The 20589-nt window shown below is 40.2% G+C and overlaps 1 protein-coding gene across 5 annotated transcripts in view; it reads left to right on the plus strand.

The window, feature by feature from the left end:
* The window catches only part of mlphb (melanophilin b), a 63010-nt gene that overhangs the window by 39068 nt on the left and 3353 nt on the right, over positions 1 to 20589 (plus strand). For 4 of the 5 annotated variants that reach the window (XM_033617446.2, XM_078174283.1, XM_078174281.1 and 1 more), the window contains 7 exons: positions 78 to 316; positions 4530 to 4613; positions 9684 to 9986; positions 13970 to 14110; positions 14214 to 14279; positions 18200 to 18248; positions 18778 to 18872. In XM_033617446.2, coding sequence (XP_033473337.2) covers positions 78 to 316; positions 4530 to 4613; positions 9684 to 9986; positions 13970 to 14110; positions 14214 to 14279; positions 18200 to 18248; positions 18778 to 18872 — 977 coding nt within the window. The remainder of the gene's footprint in view (positions 1 to 77; positions 317 to 4529; positions 4614 to 9683; positions 9987 to 13969; positions 14111 to 14213; positions 14280 to 18199; positions 18249 to 18777; positions 18873 to 20589) is intronic. The other variant, XM_078174282.1, reaches the window with a different exon arrangement.

Here is a 20589-nt window from a genome sequence, read left to right on the forward strand (position 1 = left end):
TTTTGCCTGCCTGAAATAAATGTGGAAACAGTATTGCTCATTTTATGTATTAATTTACCTTTTTATTTTTTTTCTAGATAACCTTGCATACCCAGACAACCAACCTACTCCATCTCACTCCATCTCCCAGCTCAGTTACTCCTCATGTGGCAGTGGAAGTGCTTGGGGCCCCCGGGGCAGCAGCAGCTATCTGCCCGGCCCCGATGACTTAGAGGAAGATGACCACTGCCAGCACTACCCTCTCTACCAGTCTCATCTGGGCCACTGCAGCCACACCTCCCAGGAGAGCCTGAACTCACCAAAACCTTCGCCACAGGTTTTTAATATCATGCATATTATTATCTTTCAGTCATCATATGAAATCCTCATGACATTAAATTTCTTTGGCAGATGGCTTTGGGACACTCATAAATTCATTTTTTATGTTTTTCTGAAGTAGCCTATTAATGATACATTCAGCTCATAAATCATGACACATTTTCTCCCCCACATTGGTTGCTTTTAACAATAAAAAAGTACCAACAGCAGTGATTCTGGCCCTGGTACTACTTCGTATGGAATACTGATCACCGTACCCTATTCCACACCTCATAACACATGCAAACATTAAGAATCAGAAACTTAATTCACAACATTCAACCTCCTTACATAATCAGTTCCCATCATAGCAAGGATACTCTGTCTGATATCAATTAACTTTACTGATGTATATAAAACCCATATGGCTATTATTGATGGATTATAAAAGTTTAATGTTCAAGATTTTTCTTCCTTGGAACAGTTTGACAGTCTCTAAAAAAAAGCATTTAAACCCAGAGGCATTAAACGCAAGAAAACCTTTTTATTTGACATGTTGATGGGGGACAAACTGAACAATAGTCAATATTACCCCAGCATTGGAATCAAACTAAAAAGTGTGAAATCGACGAAGGGTGAGGCTATCCAGTAGATTTTTTAATCTTTATTTATCTATGTATTTGTTCATTTATTTATTTAGCTTTACCTAATAGTATATTCAGGGGAGCTAAGGACAATGTGAACATTTCAACTGGCAACATTTGACTGCATGGTATAGCTCTGAGCTCACTGCCTCATGCTGTGTTGGAAGGAATTTGCATCATTAAAATGGGCAGTAAATGGCAAGATGAAACTATAAACGTAACTCTCAAAACTATAATCTAATCTTGCCCTGTTTGGGTCGTGAAGAAGAGGCAAAACCTGGCACAATACGCATATCATCTGTACAATCACTAAGTGTGGTTTGGATTCATATATCTGAAAGACAGCAGCTAATGAACTGTTTATCCAGGTCTTTTGAGCAGCACATGTTGGAACTCTAACACACACACACACACACACACACACACACCTACACACACACACACACACACACACACACACACACAAGTTAATCAAATTGACACGTTGAGTGACGTAGGGCAGACAGCTGCTAGATCAGAGGAGGGTTGCATACATGACATCAGTGTCTATTTATGCGATAGCATACAACTCAGTCCCTGGAAAGGATCACAACAACTGTTGCTGATCTCTTCATGGGGAGCAGATAAAAAACAGACTTTGTTTACCATTAGTTTGGCTGACTTTGAGCAGGCTGCTTTTCTTTCTGCTGTCAGCAGTCAGTGAGCCTACATGTGTCCTCATGTGCCCTACAGTTATGGTTGCATGTGTCTTTGAGTTGATTCAGACATGCTGTGGAGCATTAATAACTCAGATATGATTGGGACTAACTGAATCAAATTATGTTCTTTGAAGTTATTAAAAATAAGGAATATGAAAACAGAGGTGATAAAGCTCTGTGATGGAAGGCAGCCATGACAATAAAAGGATCAGCAGTTTCAATCCCACCTGGCCGTTTGCTGATTTCCACTTTCAATATCTGGTGTCATGGCAAATTTGTTTCACAGCTGGGCAGCACACTGGGAGACACAAACAGAAAACATACAGCCCAGACATGTGCCTGTCAGACATCAAAAACAGGCTTGATTGTCAGACACCAGTTACTCATCCTACATATGGTTTTCGCTTCCTGTCCGTTTGATTCTGATTTGGAAAAAATTCAAGCCGCCAAGCGAGGCTGAAAGTCAAGTGACATATCCAATTTGATAGTGTTTGTGGAACAAGACATCAGGATGAGTCAGAAAGTACAGATTCTGTTGCAGGCACAAGGCACATGTGGGGCAGAAATGGTGTAGAGTAGCGTTGCAGTTTGTTTACATGTTTAATATACAGACAAATGACAAATTAAAGGAACAACCTGAATAAATGAGCAGAGAACATAACAAAATGTGGATGCTTCCATACAAGGCACAAGGGCTCACTGACTGGTTTGTTGAAGGGAGTTTGGACTGATGTGCGATGGCGTGTCAACACAGAAAACCTTTTAGCTGTGTTTTTCAGTCATCCATCTGGATGACTGAATGGAATATGGACTACATATATTTAAATTATTAATTAATGCAGATGTCTACACTGACTGCCAAATGAATCATTATGGTTAGGTTCAGGCTGTCGTGCATTGTTTGCACATATACCTACTAGGGCTGTACCCAAATATTCAGATATTCGAATATTCATTTCTATGGGTAGGTATTCATTATGAAAATTTGGTATTCGATATTTGTTTTTTTATTTACTTTTTTTTTTTTTAACATATTTTTTTGGTGCTAAATGTAGTCTTTTTGTTGTTGGCAAATGTAGGTTATCAATAAAAATCAAAACTTTTAAATTGCATTGTTAAAAATGTGAAAATATAGTATCGCCTACCAACGGAGCTTGTGCGCACGGCAGGCTTGAGTGCATCCGTCTGAGGCTGTGGATCAATGCCAAGTTTTACTTTATCTTTTGAATTTAATATGAATTATGAAACTGTTTTTGTCAACATTTGTTTCCCCCGTTTTGTACAATAAATTATTGTTTAAAGTTTCAACAAGTTTCTTTTGGAGTGCATGACACAAGTGTGTTTTGAAAACGGCCACGGACTGTCACCTGCTCAACGCATCAGTACCTTCGGATGCCATGACAGTAATAGATTATAGATTAATAGATTATAATGTCAAAACATCATTTACAGACCTATTTAACAGGCGATCACTGCTGCCCGACCTGCAGGTCCATTTGCGGGTCCCGCGGGTTACGGGTCGACCCGCGCATCACTACTCAGCTCAGTCTATAAATGCTGTACACAACAGTAGACATTATATTCTATTCAGGCCGGCAGAACCAGCAGCGCATCGGCTCTACGGTGCACGGCACTGCTGATTAACCATTTTATTGCAGCACAGAGTGTCTGCCAGCAACCAATTACTTGCAGAGGCTTCCTACAACCTGTTTCAACGGTTCCGATTTAATCAGAAGACAAATTAAACAGGATGACTAGCCAATGTGAAAATCAAAAGAAAGCATAGAATAATGTACTAAAGGAGACTGTTGTGCCATCACATTTTTTTGTGGTTTGAGAGCAAAGATCCGGTCGCCGCTGTGCAAAACTCCGCAATACAATTAGGTCCGAAAAAACCCCGGAGGAGTGCTTCGCAAGGAGTCTTTGAAAGGAGCTGAGCCTGGCATAAAACCGGAGAGAGCAGGCAGCACGGCCACAGCACCCCACCATTATCTCCTTTGTGAGCAACATTACATTTCGTGCAATGGTGGACATTACCAAAATAGCACCGGTTCTTACTAACAGGACTTTTTACTTGTTTACACATAAATGTACAGCCACTCTTCCACTATATTTAGGAACAGGGCATCAGAATCACTATTAAGGTAACTGCCATAAGTAGCCTTTCACTAGTTTTTTTAGGCCTCTGATTGATCTTTTTCTTTGTGTGACTGGCTAACATGGCTTTATTGTTAGGGTTCTGTCACAACCTGTTGATGTGCTCTTGACAGTTATTAAACTGTGTTTTTCCCTTTTCATTCGGACAAAGATTTTTTTTTTAAACCATGCTTGTGCGTGTGTTGTTTTTTGTTTTGTTTTTTGAGAGCAGAGGGAAAAAATGGTATTATTGCATTACGATCCATTATCCAAGGGAACATTTCTTTGATTTCACTTTATAGTATACAGGATCGTGAATAGTGGATCTTTTTTTCTTTTTTTTTTTTTTCTGCATGTGGACTGTTCTGGCTTCATCCAAGTCATTTAAGAGTGGACCCTCTCAATTATTGTGAAATCTGATTTGGGGATGAGTTGACTTGGCTTAGAGTTCAGACACTGATGATGTTGTTTGACGTGTTCAGTCCGAGTGAAATTGATATCATATGAGATGCTGTTACTTAGAGCGTGATTTGAACAGCATCATGTCAACTATAAACTGTACTGTACATCTTGTTTTGAAGAAGCTCTTAGTAGAAGCATGGAAACTTTTCCCAAGTTCTCCAATTTATTTTCCTTAATACAATCAATTTTCTAAGCTTCTGAAATCCTGTGATTTTCCAACGTTTCTTTCTTTATTATGTCTTGTCTTCATCATCTGACTGTAGCCTCCTTGACTCTCCCTGTCTTTCTCTAGATCACTGACCTGAACAGACGCATGTCAGCCATTGAGACCCTCTTGAACCACTTAGAGCAGAAGGTCACCTCAACGTACGACGAGGTAAATCCATTAAATATCCTACACATTCTCACTCCCAACTCGTCAAATGCAGCAGCTTGGTCAGTGGCCCTGCACTTTAAACTATGACAACTGAGGTATCTCTCTAGTGTCAAGTTTTGGATGCTCAAGGACAGCATGTCAGTTTCCACTTGTTACGTGCATAGTGTCTTTTTAAAATAAACTTCCGTATTCACAGGAAATGTAGGTTTCATCACCAAAAGGTTTGGACAACCAAAATACTTGGCTAGGTTTAGAAAAAAAGATCATGGTTTGGGCAACACATGCTCACTCTGACCTCGTCACATCATCAATGTTTGGTCATGGACTTTTTTACGTCAACATATGACGTGCTTTGGTTGTTGATGATCTGGAACACAGTGTCAACTTCAGCCTGTTACATGCATTGTCTGTTTTCTAAATACACTTCTGTTTTCACAGGACATGTACAGTTTGCATACAGTCTCTTTCAAAATAAACACACTACGTTGGTAAAACATCACAGATTAACCTTTTTTTCCCCTCAGCAACAAACACACATGGTTATGTTTTGCCAGCGCATGCATGTGGATGGGTTTAGGCAACAAAAGCACGTGGTTGGGTGCAGGAAAAAACAACAAGACTTGGATTTACAATCTTATGGGAAGTGATTACCAGCCCCTGTTTGAGAGTCAGTGGTTGTTGAACCCATCCACCACCCCTCCCACCTGCCTTCCGCCCCCTTAACTTTCACTGTTACCTGCTGCATTTCCTCCTCACACCGACCGGCTGCATATTATGCCGATGTGAAAGGACAGCTTTTTTGGTAGGTGTCTGACACCGGAAGTCACTTACCAAGCACCGGTTTTCGCTGACTTCAGAGTGAGGCCTGGTTGGGTTTGGGTTAAAATAAGTACGTTTGTTATGTAACTTCAATAAGTTAACCACTACGTCAAATGATATACATAACATATGATGGTAACTACATAACTTAAAAGTCATGTAACAGGGGACAAAACCAACGGTGTCTGAATGTCCTGTGTTTGTTTGACTCATCCACCTCTCCTCCCTCCCACCCTACTTGGACTTTCTTGCTCCTTATACTGCATGTGTGCTGTGGATGGGTTTGCATTGGAGTTAGCTGAAACCCCGGTGCATCTCATATAGACACGAAAGAGTGCCTTGTGTGCTGGAATCAGATACCAATGACCATCAACGACAACTGCCATATTTGACACCCTGGGAATGGGATAGGTTGAAATATCAAACCACAATTGCCAGATAATGATAATCATCACCATCGTCCAACCTCAGCCCAGCTGTTGCAGAAGGAAGTTTTTGGAAATACATTAGGAGAAGCACTAAGATGGTTTGTTTAGCAAGAACATGTTTATGTGTACATAACCACAGCAACAGGGACTGTGATAAGTCCTTTATTTTCAGCTGGTCTCATTATATATGACAAAAAGTAGAAACTAACATACTGACAGAGGAGTGAACAAAAAATAGTGCGTTTAATTAAACTACTACTGTTAAACTACACATGAATTATGAATCTTACAGTTTACAGGCCACAGACATGGATGTTCCCAAGGACCATATGATGTCACAATGTCTTGTCCCATTCCTCAGACAGCACTTGCACTCTGCAGCATTCATTCTTCCTTGCTGCATCCACAGCTGATGTTAATTAAAGTTTGTGAGGATTAAGGCAGAGATATACTGGAACTTGGCCTTATCTTCACAGACTATACTGGAGTGACCCCTGACTGACTGCCATGTTTCCGTATGTATACGGGGGCTTGGCTGAGACACATGCAGGAGAACCATATGATGTGTGACGGTCTTCTTCTCTACTTTGTGTTTTTTTGTTCTTATTCCTGTTGGTGAAGAGACAGTTGTTAGTATAGCGGTTACCAAGATTAGATCATTATTGGTTCTGGTCTCTTTAAGGGCATTCTTGTTAATGATAAAACAAAACATTGACATGGCAGCCTTAAAGATGCACTAATCACTGTTTTTATATGAACTATGCCAGATGACTTTGTCTAAAGCAAAACGTATTGCTCTTAATGACCAACCTATGACAACTTTATAAAGTGATACATAAGTGTTATGTTTACGGCCCATTATGGTCCACAAGTGGCCAATAAACATGTATCACTGCAGCTTTAAACAGAAACTTTCTCAGTGTAGTTAAACAGTCCAAACCTTTGAATGTATGTGACCTTTCTTTTAACCTGATAGTAGAGATAAACATGAACTGATGTTTTTTTTGTTTTGTTTTTTATTATTTTGTTTTTTAAAAAAAAAATCTATTTTTCTAATATTCAGAATCAGAACTAACTTATTTGGCCAAGTATGTGTGCACATAAAAGAATTTGACTTTATTCTTTTTTCTTTTTTTTTTTTTGCATTGCTCTCAGGGAACTTACACATAAATACACACAACAACTGAACAAGGACAACAAGGATGAACAAATACAGGTATCATTATGTGAATGATAGTGAAAGGAAAAAACGGTGTATATATAAACCCCCCACAAAAAAACCTATGTTTATATACAAGTCAAGTGTTCAGTAAGTTGTAACGTATACAAATATAGAGGGGAGAATCTGAAACAGGTTATGTCCAGGGTGTGACGGTCTGCAGTGATGGTACGTGCTAGTTCTCTTACTATGGAGGAGTACAAGTTCTGAATGGTGGGCAGGCTGGCACCAGTGATTCTTTCCACAGTTCTTACTGTTGTAGTCTGTTCCTGTCCTGTTTTGTGGTTAATCCAAACCACACAGTAATGGCTGTGCAGAGAACAGACTGGATTATTGCAGTGTAGAATTGTCAGCAGCTCCTGAGGCAGGTTGAACTTCCTGAGCTGGCACAGAAAAGACTAGAAGGCAACTCAGAGAGCGCAGACCTCCATCAAGGCCAAATGTCTTCTCTTGCAATGTTACCAAAAGTTAAAAACAATTTGTGTATCGGCCCCATGTTTCTGATCAGCTTCAAAATTTAATGGGCTCTTCTTTGACCCATGCTTCACCCTTCCAAGAAATTTCATGAAAACTGAGCCTGTGGTTTTTGCATAATCCTGCTGACAAACTAACAAACCTTGGCAGTGGTGGTAATAATGATGTAGTGTATTTGCAGCTCATTGTTTCTGATAATGAAGAGGAGCACACAGTTACTCATATTCATCCCTCTCTCATAAACAGTGTTGTCTCATGTGGGTTTGGTGACTGTTTTTAATTGGGATGTGGGCTCTGAAATCCACACCAATGTCATCAGAGAATGAGCCAAACCACAAAAACAGCAAACCGTAAACGAACACACAACTGAAGCTCGCCTCGTAATTAGTGGCTATTCTGCATCAAACGAGAGCAATATTTGATAGACTCAGGCCTTTTCTCTCTCTCTTGTGGCAAGGAACATCTTAAGTCAATCTGCATATTGAACATGTTCCGCCGGTTTTGTCATAGCAGAGTCTGCACACGCCACGTCTGTGTTAATGTCCATCTGATTTGTATAGTAACTGGAGAGCATTGGTGTTTTCATGCATCAATGTACTGTACGATGCATCTATTCATCACCTAGACCAGCTACTTCCTGTTTAAATTCACAGGCCTGTCAGTAGTGGAGGGAGGGCCCTTGGCCAATATGAATTGTGCAGAAAGTAGGGCAACACAGCTGGACAGTCAACGATTAGCCTAATCACAGTCGGTTACATACAGTCAGTTAATCATTTGCTAATGCTGCATTCCATTTACCTCTGAAGTCAGAGGTTGGAGCTGGAAATCACGTCACAACTAAGTTGACCGCATACAAGTAAAAGTTGGAAAACCAAGATGGTGTTAGCAAAATAAGTTCGAGCAAAGTTAGCCATTGTTTGCAACAGGGGTTTACAATAAGGCGAAAGTATCATATCACGATATTTTGCAGGCAGAATCACAATCCACAATTGTATCGCAGTTCTTTTTCATGTTGGTTTTTCATACTATTTTGTAAGATACTGAACAATACAACCAAACTAATTTCCTCATTTAAAAACTAGTGGTACCTTTTCACATAGATTTTAATCAAGTGTGCGTTTCCAAAAGTATGAACATTCCACTGGAGTTTTGACATGGTTAAGACTTCTATTCAAGTACATTGAGGGAATTTTGCATAACTCCCAAAATAAACATTTTGTTTTGATATTTTTAAACAGTCAAATCCTCAGCATGCTGTTTTCTAAGGTAGATTTATGTAACATTCTAATAAACATTTATTTTTTTTAATTTAACCTTTATTTAACGGAGAAGGTTAAAGGTTAAAGGATAAACATCACAAAGTAGAAAAAAATAAAATAAAATAAATGGAACAACAGCTGCTGCTGATGCACTAACCTGGGATCCCCTCACTGTATGACTGTCAGCATACTCTTTCAGATGCTTTCTTTTGAGGTGGTTAAAAAAGGTAAGGGTAAGGGTAAACTGCCAAAATGAGTTTTCTCCGTGGAGTGGCTTGGCTCAGCGTTAGACATAGAGTAAGGAGCTCTGACATCCGGAGGGAGCTTGGAGTAGAGCTCCTTCGCGTCAAAAGGGGTCAGTTGAGGTGGTTCGGGCATCTGATCAGGATGCCTCCTGGGTGCTTCCTGTTGTAGGTGTACCGGGCACATCCTACTGGTAGGAGGCACTAGGGCATACCCAGAACACGCTGGAGGGATTACATATCTCATCTGGCCTGGGAGCGCCTTGGGTCCCCCCCAAGAGGAGCTGGAAAGTGTTGCTGGGGAGAGGGACATCTGGGGTGCTGCTTTGCTTGGCCAGCTGGCCCTGCGACCCAGATTAATCCATCCATCCATCATGGATAGATGGATGGATGTATTTCCCATCTTTGCTGAGCAACAGTTTTGTGTGAAAGGAATTAAAGGCCTGTCCCATATGGACACCCATCCCAAACATTACCACGTTATTTGAAGAGCTAAACCATTAAGGCATGTGCCAACAGCTGTCACTCAACCAGTGCGTTTTAAATGAAATAAAGACACAAAATAAAAATGTTCACTGAAGGCATAGATGATTTTTCTCAGCCACATATTCTCGGTTTTGCTCTTACAGACCAGTCAGGCTCCTCTGACTCCAAACAGCACCTCTCCTCTTCCTCAGTGGGAGGAAGTGGACTTAGAAGAGCAGCAACTGAGACAGAAGCTGCACGAAATGACAGACAACATCAGTGACCATGGCCTAACCTCTGATGAGGACGAGCCCAGCAGACCACACTCCTCCCAAGAAATCCCAGCATGGAGAGGCCCACAGGGAGATGCAAAGCCCACCAAAATACCTACCAGGCCCTCATCCAGAACAAGCATTGTTCTCTGCAGACTTGAGGAGGAGCAACCTCGGCTGACTGACTCTCAGAAGGTAGAGATATTTATGGTAGAATTAAATGAGCAGAACATGAGCAGAGGAAAGTAAAATTCATACACAAGCATTTAATGCCAGAAAGTTCATCAGAAATATTCATACTGTACTGTACTGCACATCTGGATCGTTACACATTCTGTTCTTTAAAAAAAAAAGCCTGGTACAAGAAATTCCATACCACCTCTGCTGGAATCCACTGCAAGCACATACTGTAGTCATAAATCAAGTCACTCAGCCTTAGCATTTATTTTTCCTGTGCAACCATCACTCCCAGATTTTCTAAAACACAGAATGGACTTGAAAAATAATTCCTAGCTGATGTGCTAAGCTGCCTGAACTGTTTTCACTGGTATTTCTCTCCCTTGAAATAACAAAGCTACAGTACTCAGGTGAGTAATGGTATTGTGTTTTTTACAGAACTGTAGGCCTGTTCAAACTGTATGCCCTCTCTTAAGGATTTAAAGTTTCACATAACACTAGCATGTACAAGCAAATCCCACTGCTCTGAAGCTAACCTGTTGAGGGCCAAACTTGTGAAGCCGATGTTTTCTTTTGCAGTGTGACAGTCTTGCTTCCAGCATGACCTCTGATCTCCCAGCAGCCCTTGCTTTCTGTTCTGCTTATTATCAAGCCAGATAGCTTTTTTGTGCTTCACTGACTATGGTGAACTATGAATGACTACTTGCCACTACAGGTCTTGCTGTTTATGGAAGAGTGACTCTTGTGGTTCATACAATAAATACAAAGACTTTGTTCCATTGTAATAATTCAAGTCCTGCTGCTGAGGTTAATGGTGTTTAAATCAGTGGTTCCCAACTGGTTCAGCTGCGCGGTCCAGATTTCTCATTAGTCAATAGTTCAAGGTCCACGCAGTTTAATTTATTCAGAATCACACCTGCGTTTGGTCATGTCCTTGAGCTAGTTTACCGTCTCTGTCAAGTAGCTGACCGTTAGTCACTCACTCTACAGCAGGAAACAGCACTTTGAAATAAAAGCTCTGTGCCAGAAATTCACTGTACTTTAAAAAAAAAGGTGTGTCTTTTACAAACTTGACACGATCCCGAGTCACTTGTGGTCCATACAGAATGAACCCCTGACCCAGTTTTGGACTGCAACCCACCAGTTGGGAACCACTGGTTTGAATGATATGGCTGATTTGGAAATTCAATCTCTCCATAAGGTTTGCTTTGGACTTTTCATCAAAGAACTGCCCCATAACAAGTCTTCCAACCTAAACAATAAAATAAGTTGTTTGTCATCACCTTCCAAAACAAGCCATAGAGCATTTTCACATCTGACACATAGATCTATAATAATAGCTAGATTCAGAATGTCAAGATGGCACCTATTCAGTACAATGGAACTGCTTGCCTAGTGCAGACACCAAAAAAAAAAATCTAGTTTCAGGATTTATTGTCACAGTATGCAGCCCACTGAAAATGTGCATTAGTGTTTTTCTCACCCACAATTTCCCGCTCAGCTGAAAGACTTTACATTGTGATGACATCACACATTTTTTATTTTTTTATTTTTTTTTCTTGTGGAAAGTTTTACAAACATAAAACCTCCATGGACCAAAAATTAATAATAGAAAAAATCATAATCAACCTTCTTTGCAGTTTGAAGTGTCCTGTTAACAGTTTTACAGACGTCTCTTTTATAATGGTAGTCCATAATGCCTTTCTGGGTTGCAGGGATTGTTTCGCTGCAATACTGCACGTGGCCACTGGAAAAATTTGAAGTAAGGCTGAGCTGCGTTACTGGGGGCCTGATCTGACACCCCTATTGTCAGGACTATAGATTGCATATAAACATGGACAACATGACAGCTCCCCAAAAGTGAGGCCGAAACATCTTTTTTTTTTTTTTTTTTAGATATTTTTTTGCCTTTAATGGACAGGACAGTTAAGTGTGAAAGGGGGCGAGAGAGAGGGGATGACATGCATCAAAGGGCCACAGGCTGGACTCAAACCCGGGCCGCTGCGGCAACAGCCTTGTACACGGGTCACCTGCTCTACCACTAAGCCACCGACACCCCAGGCCGAAACATCTTGATCGCCCCCTGGTGGCTGGCTGCAATATAGATCATTAAGCCTGCTCTCCTTGTTAGTGGAGGGGACATGGGCCAAACTAAAAACTCAAAAGTACATGTCAGATTTTTCCCAAAGATGGTTTCTGTCACTTCTGTCACTTTTTATCATCCTGCTGTATGTTCAAGTGTTCGTTTTTCTGTTGAGTTTGGTTTTAATTAGTTATTTGATGCTATAAAACAGAGATTTTACAACATGATTGACAGCTGTATTAGCCAGTCGGTGGCTTGCATTCAGTGGCACTGTGTTTGGGTGGGAAACTAGACACTGCAGAGATTGCTACTGCATAGACTCTGGCACTGAATGAGGGTCACCAGGGCAAGATGGCAGCAAACTTATCCAGTATGTTTTAGCTTCTGTACAGCAGGGGTTAGTGGAGACACGTTGTCCATTTTTATATACAGTGTATGGTCAGGACCACATTAGTAGTTGGCACAAACTGTTTAAAATGAAGAGAGAGGAAAGAAAGAAAAGAACAAAGAAAGAATACCACAAGGGTTTTTCTAATCCACCATCTCTGTAGTTGAGGTTTGGGAAGTTTAGGCAACTAAAACCATCAGGACCTTTTAGAATTGAACAATACACTTTCTCTATCATAAATACTATGTAACAGTGACAGTAAATGACTTCAGACATACCTTCAATGTTTTTGCACTTACATTTCTTGTTACTTATCAACTTTTTTTTTTTTTTTTTAACTTTTTTCTAGGGCTGCCCTGACTAAGAATTTTCCTAGTCGACCAATAGTCATCATTTAGGGCCATTAGCCCCCATGTTCACAATATTAAATTAATTATTAAATTATATATTTTGGGCAGGGTAAGATAGGTCGACTTATCTGTCAATAAAGTCGAAGTCGAGACGACAAGTCATTTGATGACGTCATCACATTGACACGGCGGAGGAAAGTGAAGTATCTCCACACATGTGATGTGTGTCTGTCAAGGCCCGAACATACTCGGGCGGAACATACGTGGAACGGACTCTGCGGAGGTCCACGCGGACTCAAAGCGGATGTCCACAAGCCCTGTGCGCGCAAAGCTCAGATTTTGACCGCGCGGACTCCGCTCCGCACACCAGTGACTGCTCGGCATGTATTTTTCACATCGCGGGGATTTTTCATGGACATTTTTACAGGAAACTACAACGCGGCAGTGCGCTCGACTATGAAAGCCTGAATGACTGCGGACATTCCTCGCAGAGTCCGCTCCGCTTATAGTACGCCCGAGTAGTCAAGGATAAAGTATCAGCGTAAGCCAATCAGAGGCAGCAATTGCATTCCGTACACAAGCGCACAGAGAGAGCGAAAACACACGACTTGTAGACTCCTCCCGGGGGGTGTCGACTTGTGCCACTGACGTTGACACGTCGACAAATCGACTTTTCTGTTAATGCCCTACTGCGCTACATTACAGAGAAATACAAACCGTACTAATGAACCTTAATTAATATAGTAATGATTGTGCTAAGTGGCTAATAAGCCGAGGTGGGGGACTCGAGTCACATGACTTGACTCTAGTCCAACTTGAGTCGCAAACTTGAGACTTGCTTGACTAACACTGATGAAAGATTCGGCTTGACTTTGACTTGGTATTCATAACTTGAGACTTGACGCACTTCACTGGTGGCCTAGTGTTTAAAGCACTGACCCTGAACATACCCATCTGTGGAGTCCTCAGAGAAACATTGTTGCATGTCGTTCCTCAACTCCTTCTCCCCTTGATTTCCTATCAACTTTCTACTGTCTATTCTTTAATAACGGCATACAAAGCTCCATCTCCCCAACAAAAAGTGCCATATCAATTTTTTATGTGAAAAACAAACTCACTTTTTGCTTGTTTGTTTGTTTGTTTGTTTCATTTCTCGACATTTGTGTTGTAAACAAACCAGTCAACAGAGAGCCTGGAAAGGAAGTTGCACCCTCTAGAGGAGGGATCAAAGGCAAGCTTTAAAGGCTCAACAGCCTTACTGGTTGAGCTGGAGGACCAGGTAGCCCAGGCAGCTGCCAACGTCCAGAACGCCCAGAGTGAGGTAAGAAAAAAAAACAAAAGCTGAGTTAAGCTTAGCTGGCATATTAAATTTGTTTTAAAGAGCCAAAAGGTTGCACAGTCAACATTTCTCTTTTTACCCCAAGGTCTCTTACATAGAGAACAGGATTGCTGCCCTGAATGCTGCCGGCATGCCAGTGGATAAAAGAAGGGTAAAGACGTTTATTTTATTTGAGTTGTAGCCAGCGTTTCAGAGTCAGAGCTGGTTAAAATCATTATATGAGAATGTTTGCATGCATAAAATACTTTTCACTTTGTATTAAATCAAACAAGTGCATACTGGATTTCTTTTTGGACACAGAGCGGCAGATTTAATCCTACTGGATTACTGTGAGATAAATTGTGGCTTGTCTTGAAAAGTGGGTGAGCGTAGCGGAATACAATTGAGGGAAATATCCAAAAGTGTGCCTGAAGTCCAACAGCTCAGAGTTGTCTTGACTCGATTTCCAGTTGCAAATGTAGCATTTAAACGTTCTTTATTGCTGAAAAAGTTGATGCAATAGAAATCCCTCTATAATTGAATGGAGATAGACATGTTGAACACCGACTGTGACTGTGATTATCAGTACTTTGGTATAAATTCAAACATATGTGTTATGTGATATGTTATTTTTTTCCTAATAAGTCAGAGAATATTTAAATAAAAATAAGGAAAACAAACAGCAGCAGCACTGACATCAAAACACGACAAATTAGTGTCTCTTTATTTTAAAACAAATCAATAAAGGAGGGATGAACTACATGTAAAAGGCATAACTGCTTGTTACTTTTCAAAACAATTTCAGTCAGCGGTTTTGACCAGTTTTGCATTTATTGAGGATGCACAAATGAGTTTAATTATTTTTTTTTAAAAAACTTCACCTGCAAAATGACCAATTTTATATCAATTACTCAACACTTGAGTTTGTGAGGAGAACTTGGTTTTTGTCGAATCCCTCCATGGTGAACGGCAGTGTTAATTTTGTTGATGAAAACTATGACAAAATCTTTTTGTCAACAATCATTTTTCCATGACGAAGACAAGATGATGATGAGCTAAAAACAGATCTTGATAATAAAAACTAAGACGAGATCTATGTTTCATTGTCATTGATGAGACAAGATGTGACAAAAAAGTGGTAGTGGTGAACTATTGGACAGTGAAAGTCGAGAGCGGCCATGCTTGTAATTATCTTCAAATGCCGCATGAGCAACAGGCTGTTAAACTCAAGTAAATACTTTGTGCCAACATGTTTCAGTAGCAGTCAAAAACACTCACACTGCAGCAGCCGTTGGTGCGAGTTGTGAGCTGCAGTAAATAATCAGCTGTGTGTGTCTGACTGTGGATGGTGGAGCTGCTGAATGAATTTGGTGAGTTTGTTAGTTGCAGCAGTGGTGTTAGCAGCTGCACTTGTTAGCTGCTAAACGGCCGCAGAGCAAGCAGCTACTGACCACCGGGCTTCACATCTGTTGATCCTTGCAAGACTGAACCCAATCCCAGACTGTCTCGGGAAGGTTTATGGTTTGATGCTGGTTGACAGGCAGGAAGGAGGCTCAGTTATCTCTAAGTGTAGCTATGCTGTAAGTAAACAGTCTGAACTCAGTTTTCTTTGACAGAGTTAAAGGTTAAAGGTTTAGTGTTAATCACCAACTCTGTGAGACATGAGATTACACCTCCAGACTAACATGTTGCAGATCAAGAAAGAATTCAGGCTTTAATAAAGTTATTTCTCTGCCTCTTAACAGTGAGATCAAAGAGTTTACAATGAACCTGGATACAAATCCTAGTTGTCTTAGATTAGTTATTTGTGGTTTCAAAGTTTTTGAGACCATAGATAGAGACATGTTGAGCTTTTCAAATGATGATCAGTAAGTGTGTGCTCGTAAACCACCCCTTAAACCTGTCAAACACTGCTGGAGAAATGACAGTTTGTAAGTGTGCAAAAATTATTTGTAGTTGTAGAAAAAAAGTATCTTAATGAAATTTTTATACAACCTGTCACCTTGATTGTAATTTCTGATACATGAGTTAGCCTAACTGGATTAGTTTAAGGATTAAAAAAAACAAAACAACTAAAAGTTGACTAAAATGTCATGAATTTTTGTCGACTACAATGTTTTGAATTTTTGTCAACTAAAACTGAACTCAAACAATGAAGGATAAAAATGACTAAAATGTGACTAAAACTAATGAGCATTTTTGTCTCAAGACTAAGACTTAAACTAAATCTAAAATAGCTGTCAAAATTAACGGAACAGAAAACCCAACACAAAACATTTTTGTGAAGTGAAGTAAATTGTGTCCTTAAGATTTTAGTGAAAATGCATGTGTTTATTTATAGTTTTGCTGCTGTTAAATGCGGACCCCATTTACCTCAGTTCATGAAGACTGTTCACCTTTTTGGGGTTCTTCATTCGCCATGGAGGCATGCAAGAAAAACAAAATTTTCATCATGAATTCAAGGTAACACACAGTGAGTAATTTTCATACAAATAGTCATTTTGCAGGTGAAGTATTCCTTTAATGTCAGAAATTTACACTGTAAATATTTTTAACTAAAATAACAGTAACGAGCTGGCAGAACAGAAGCCAGCAATATACCATAATTTTACTGTATCCATACTGTTTAACGTTTTCACAGTCTATTACCATAAAAATAAATGCAGCATATTTCTGTGATTATTTGGATTTACAGTGACATTCAGTTTAGGGTGTTGCTTTACATCCTAACAGTATACTGTAGACAGATAATTTGGCAGTTTAAAGAGTATCTAAACTATCAGTCTTCAACACAGTTAACATTAGAACTTAATGATTCTGTGGGCTACAGACATCTGCTTAAACTATGCATTTCTATGAATACTATGCGTAACAAACAATAAAGACTTAGAAGAGATCAAAATTATATGCATTTATTTAAACATGAATACCACTGCCGTCCTGTTGGACAACCTAGAGAAATGAGCCCGTGAGATTTTGAGGAGCAAAGTCAGAGACTTCCCCCAACCCTTACCAAACATGACCAAACCTGAGATTAGAACCTCATTGATACTTGATTTTTTTAGGCTGATGTCAGTATTAGGAAGTAAAAAAAAATCCAATAGTAATATATCATTATATATTAATGAGAATATCGTTCCTCACATGCAAACCATTATTTTAACGTAACCAAAATAAATCAACAAAAAATGCCCATAAATATAGCCTAACTGAGCTGTTCAAATCTCCATCTTACTGGTAACTATCATGTTAAAACTAGCTAGACAGCGTGTTGTGCATGATATCAAACATTCTTGGCAATATGAACAAGATGCTGGCAAAGAAAATAAGACTTTAATTATCGTCTACTTTGTAGATACAGACCCGATTGATGTTGATGAAGTAGGACTTGTTGATGTGTAGCACATGTCCTCCAAATTGTGTGTCCTCCTCTGGAAAAACTGCTTTCCAAATGATAGTTCATGAATTCCCTTCAGGAGTTGATGGCAAATCATTTCCATGTATTTTTCTAAAAGAAGCAATTTAACAGCAATTGCTTACAGTGTACTCATAAAATACATTTGTTGGCGCTGATGTTCTTGTGGAATATTAATGAAAAAATGATCATTGTTGTCCTTTAATTGTAAATGGTAACATAACATATCAATAGCATGGGGTAAACACTCAACAAGAGCACTTAGTTCCATCTATTGGCAAGTCGTTTTCCATCAAGCATCTCACTCTCGCCGTGCTTGCAAAATTGTGTGCATCGTCCTGCAAGATTCCGATGTCTCACACAGTTGAGCCTCCAGAGCAAGTCAGACAAAATCACTAACCATTATGTAATGTACTCAACAAAACAGTGATCAGAACTGCACAGATCTCAAACAAGCCGAATGATTTGACATGGTGGTCTTGGATTTGACTCTGAGTCCTGTGGCTCTGCCCTCTCAGATTCAGATCAACCAATAAGATGATTTCTATCTCTTAAGCAGGTCTGTCTCTGATAAATATTTGTTCCTTCTAAGGTGCCAAAAAGGCTGATAGGCCATATATTTCTCACATTCTTACTTTTTTCCTTCTTTGTTTGTTTCCTGCTTTGGTGTCTTCTAGTCTGCGATCCCAATCCAAGCAAGAAGACTTTCCCACAACTTTCCCACAAGTAAGAACCGACCCTGCTGCCCTTGAGCATGATCCCCAGAGCCTTCCGCCCAACTCAGAACATCTTAACCTTATTAAACTCACAGAACATGATGATCTATTTTGTGAGCTGGTGAACACTGAGTCCTATTGTACTGCAGTTTTAATTCTCCCAGATGTATGTCAGATAATCAAATTCTCAACATGCAGAATTGCCACGGGGATATTGTAGTATGAATGGTGTAACATTTGGAGGTATAATTTGTTTACCTTACATTATGTGATTGCCTAGGGGGGGCAATTTCAATGCTATTTCTGATCTTTGCTCACTGACTCCTGACCAGCAGTTTTTCTGAAAAGACTGAATGCTTCTTATTCACTTTCCTAGTGATACTTTTCCAATAATGTTATTGTTGGTCAAATTAATTGTAATTTTACAATTTTAGGTTCATAAGAAAATTACAAAGGAAACTGGAATCTGACTTTATAACTGTATTAAGTTTAAAAAAGAGAGCCAGTAGATGTCCAATGTAGTTGCTGTATGTTTGCAGGCCAGGTGGACAGGTTTGTGAGGAACTCCCTCTACAGGGGCTCCCTGACTCAGAGGAACCCAGTGGCCAAGCCCAAGACCAGGGCTACCTGTGCGGTATGACCCCACTCTACGGTGCTGGGTGCGGTGAAGAGTTCAGTTCCAATATTATATAGCTTTCCATTTGTGAAAAAAAAATCATCTACACTGTCAAAAGTGTTTATAGCAACAAACAAAAAAACAGTTGGGATGGTCTGTCTTAAAAATATTATATGTATAGAAGTTATACATTTTAGGAAATACATTTATGCACTTTCTTGCTGAGAGTTAAATGAGAAGATCAATAACAATCTCATGTTTGCAAGTTAAGTAGTGAGCTAGAGCCAGAAGGCGATTAGCTTAGCTTTGCATAAATACTGGAGACGGGGAAAAAGCTGGCCTGATTCTTTCCAAAGGTACAAAAATCTGCTTACAAACTCACTAATTAACACATGATGGCCCTGACACACCATGGTTAGGTCAATCTCCCGAGTTTTTGTGATGTGTCCTGCAGCAGCAATTCAGCATGTTGAAACAGCAGTGGAGTCTTCGGACACCGACAGTGACAGAAAGTCTAATTGGCAGTTTAGCGTAAAGCAAAGAAATGGCTAAAGTCGAAGTTGTTATATTAGGTAACATTGTTTTTTAGCCGTTAAGCTCTTTTGCATAAGCGGTTTGGAATTGTTTATGTTGTTGTCCACAGGCATGGTGAATATCCTTTGTTCTTTGAACACTGGGTTGTGTTGTTAATGTGTTAACTATCAAACTAGCATCTTGAGGCCGTCCTGTCATGCTTTCTGTTTCCCTTTTTAAATGACGACTACGGCTGGGCGGTATACAGATTTGTACTGAAAACCGGTATTTATTTTCCCAATGATATGAATTTTTCATATACCGCAATACCGGTGAATAGCCCAAACAACATCCGGAACGTGCGCGGCGGAAAAGTGTTTCAGCGGGGACCCATTTCACCGCTGCACACCACAGGCACGCTTGAGCGGGTGAGAGTGAGAGCATAGAAAAGTTTAGAGGCGAGAATGGCTGCTGGAGAGAGTCCTGAAAGCAAAGCAACTGTACACGATGACCCAGAAGAACTCATACCAAGAAGAGCAGTGTTTCCCCCATATGCAACTAGCAGCAGTGCACCGCCGTTTACAATTCTCCTCTGCTCTCTGTATCGTGCACGGCGGAGTTTCACCCCGATGCGCACACACCCACACACACACACACACACACACACAGACAAAACGCACACACACAGGTGAGCACACTAGAGCACGACAACCCCCGTCTGTCGCGCGACAACTCTCTATTTTACGCGGCTCTTCTATTTTTGTCGCGCTACGCTCCCCTACGCGACCCTCCAGCAGATAAAAACTACATGAAATAGTGTGCTAAATGAGCACAATGTGTTTTTAAATTAATAAACCATTATCAGAGGTGATATGTGATGATTTTTTTTCATGCATTTACCCATGTTTATCCGTGACATTGTGTAAATGTCCGTGGCGGACATTTGAAAGCGAGTAGATGACAAACAGTACAGTAAACTTGTAGATAACTCAAATATATGTAATAACTTGGTGGAAAATGCTTTAACATTTCATGCAGCCTACATGCAGCCTCACGGCTCGACTTCTCTACGTGTCGCTTCCATACGCAGTCAGTGGAGCCCAAATGAATGGAGCGGAGCGTGTGTTGCGTTCAGGCGTTGTCAGGTAAATAACAAATTCCGGCACTTGAATAGGCCATAGCACAGCACAGCAGCATGTCAAGTTGGCCGAACCTGAGCAAA

The sequence above is a fragment of the Epinephelus lanceolatus genome, chromosome 14, assembly GCF_041903045.1.
Source record: "Epinephelus lanceolatus isolate andai-2023 chromosome 14, ASM4190304v1, whole genome shotgun sequence".
NCBI lineage: Eukaryota > Metazoa > Chordata > Actinopteri > Perciformes > Serranidae > Epinephelus > Epinephelus lanceolatus.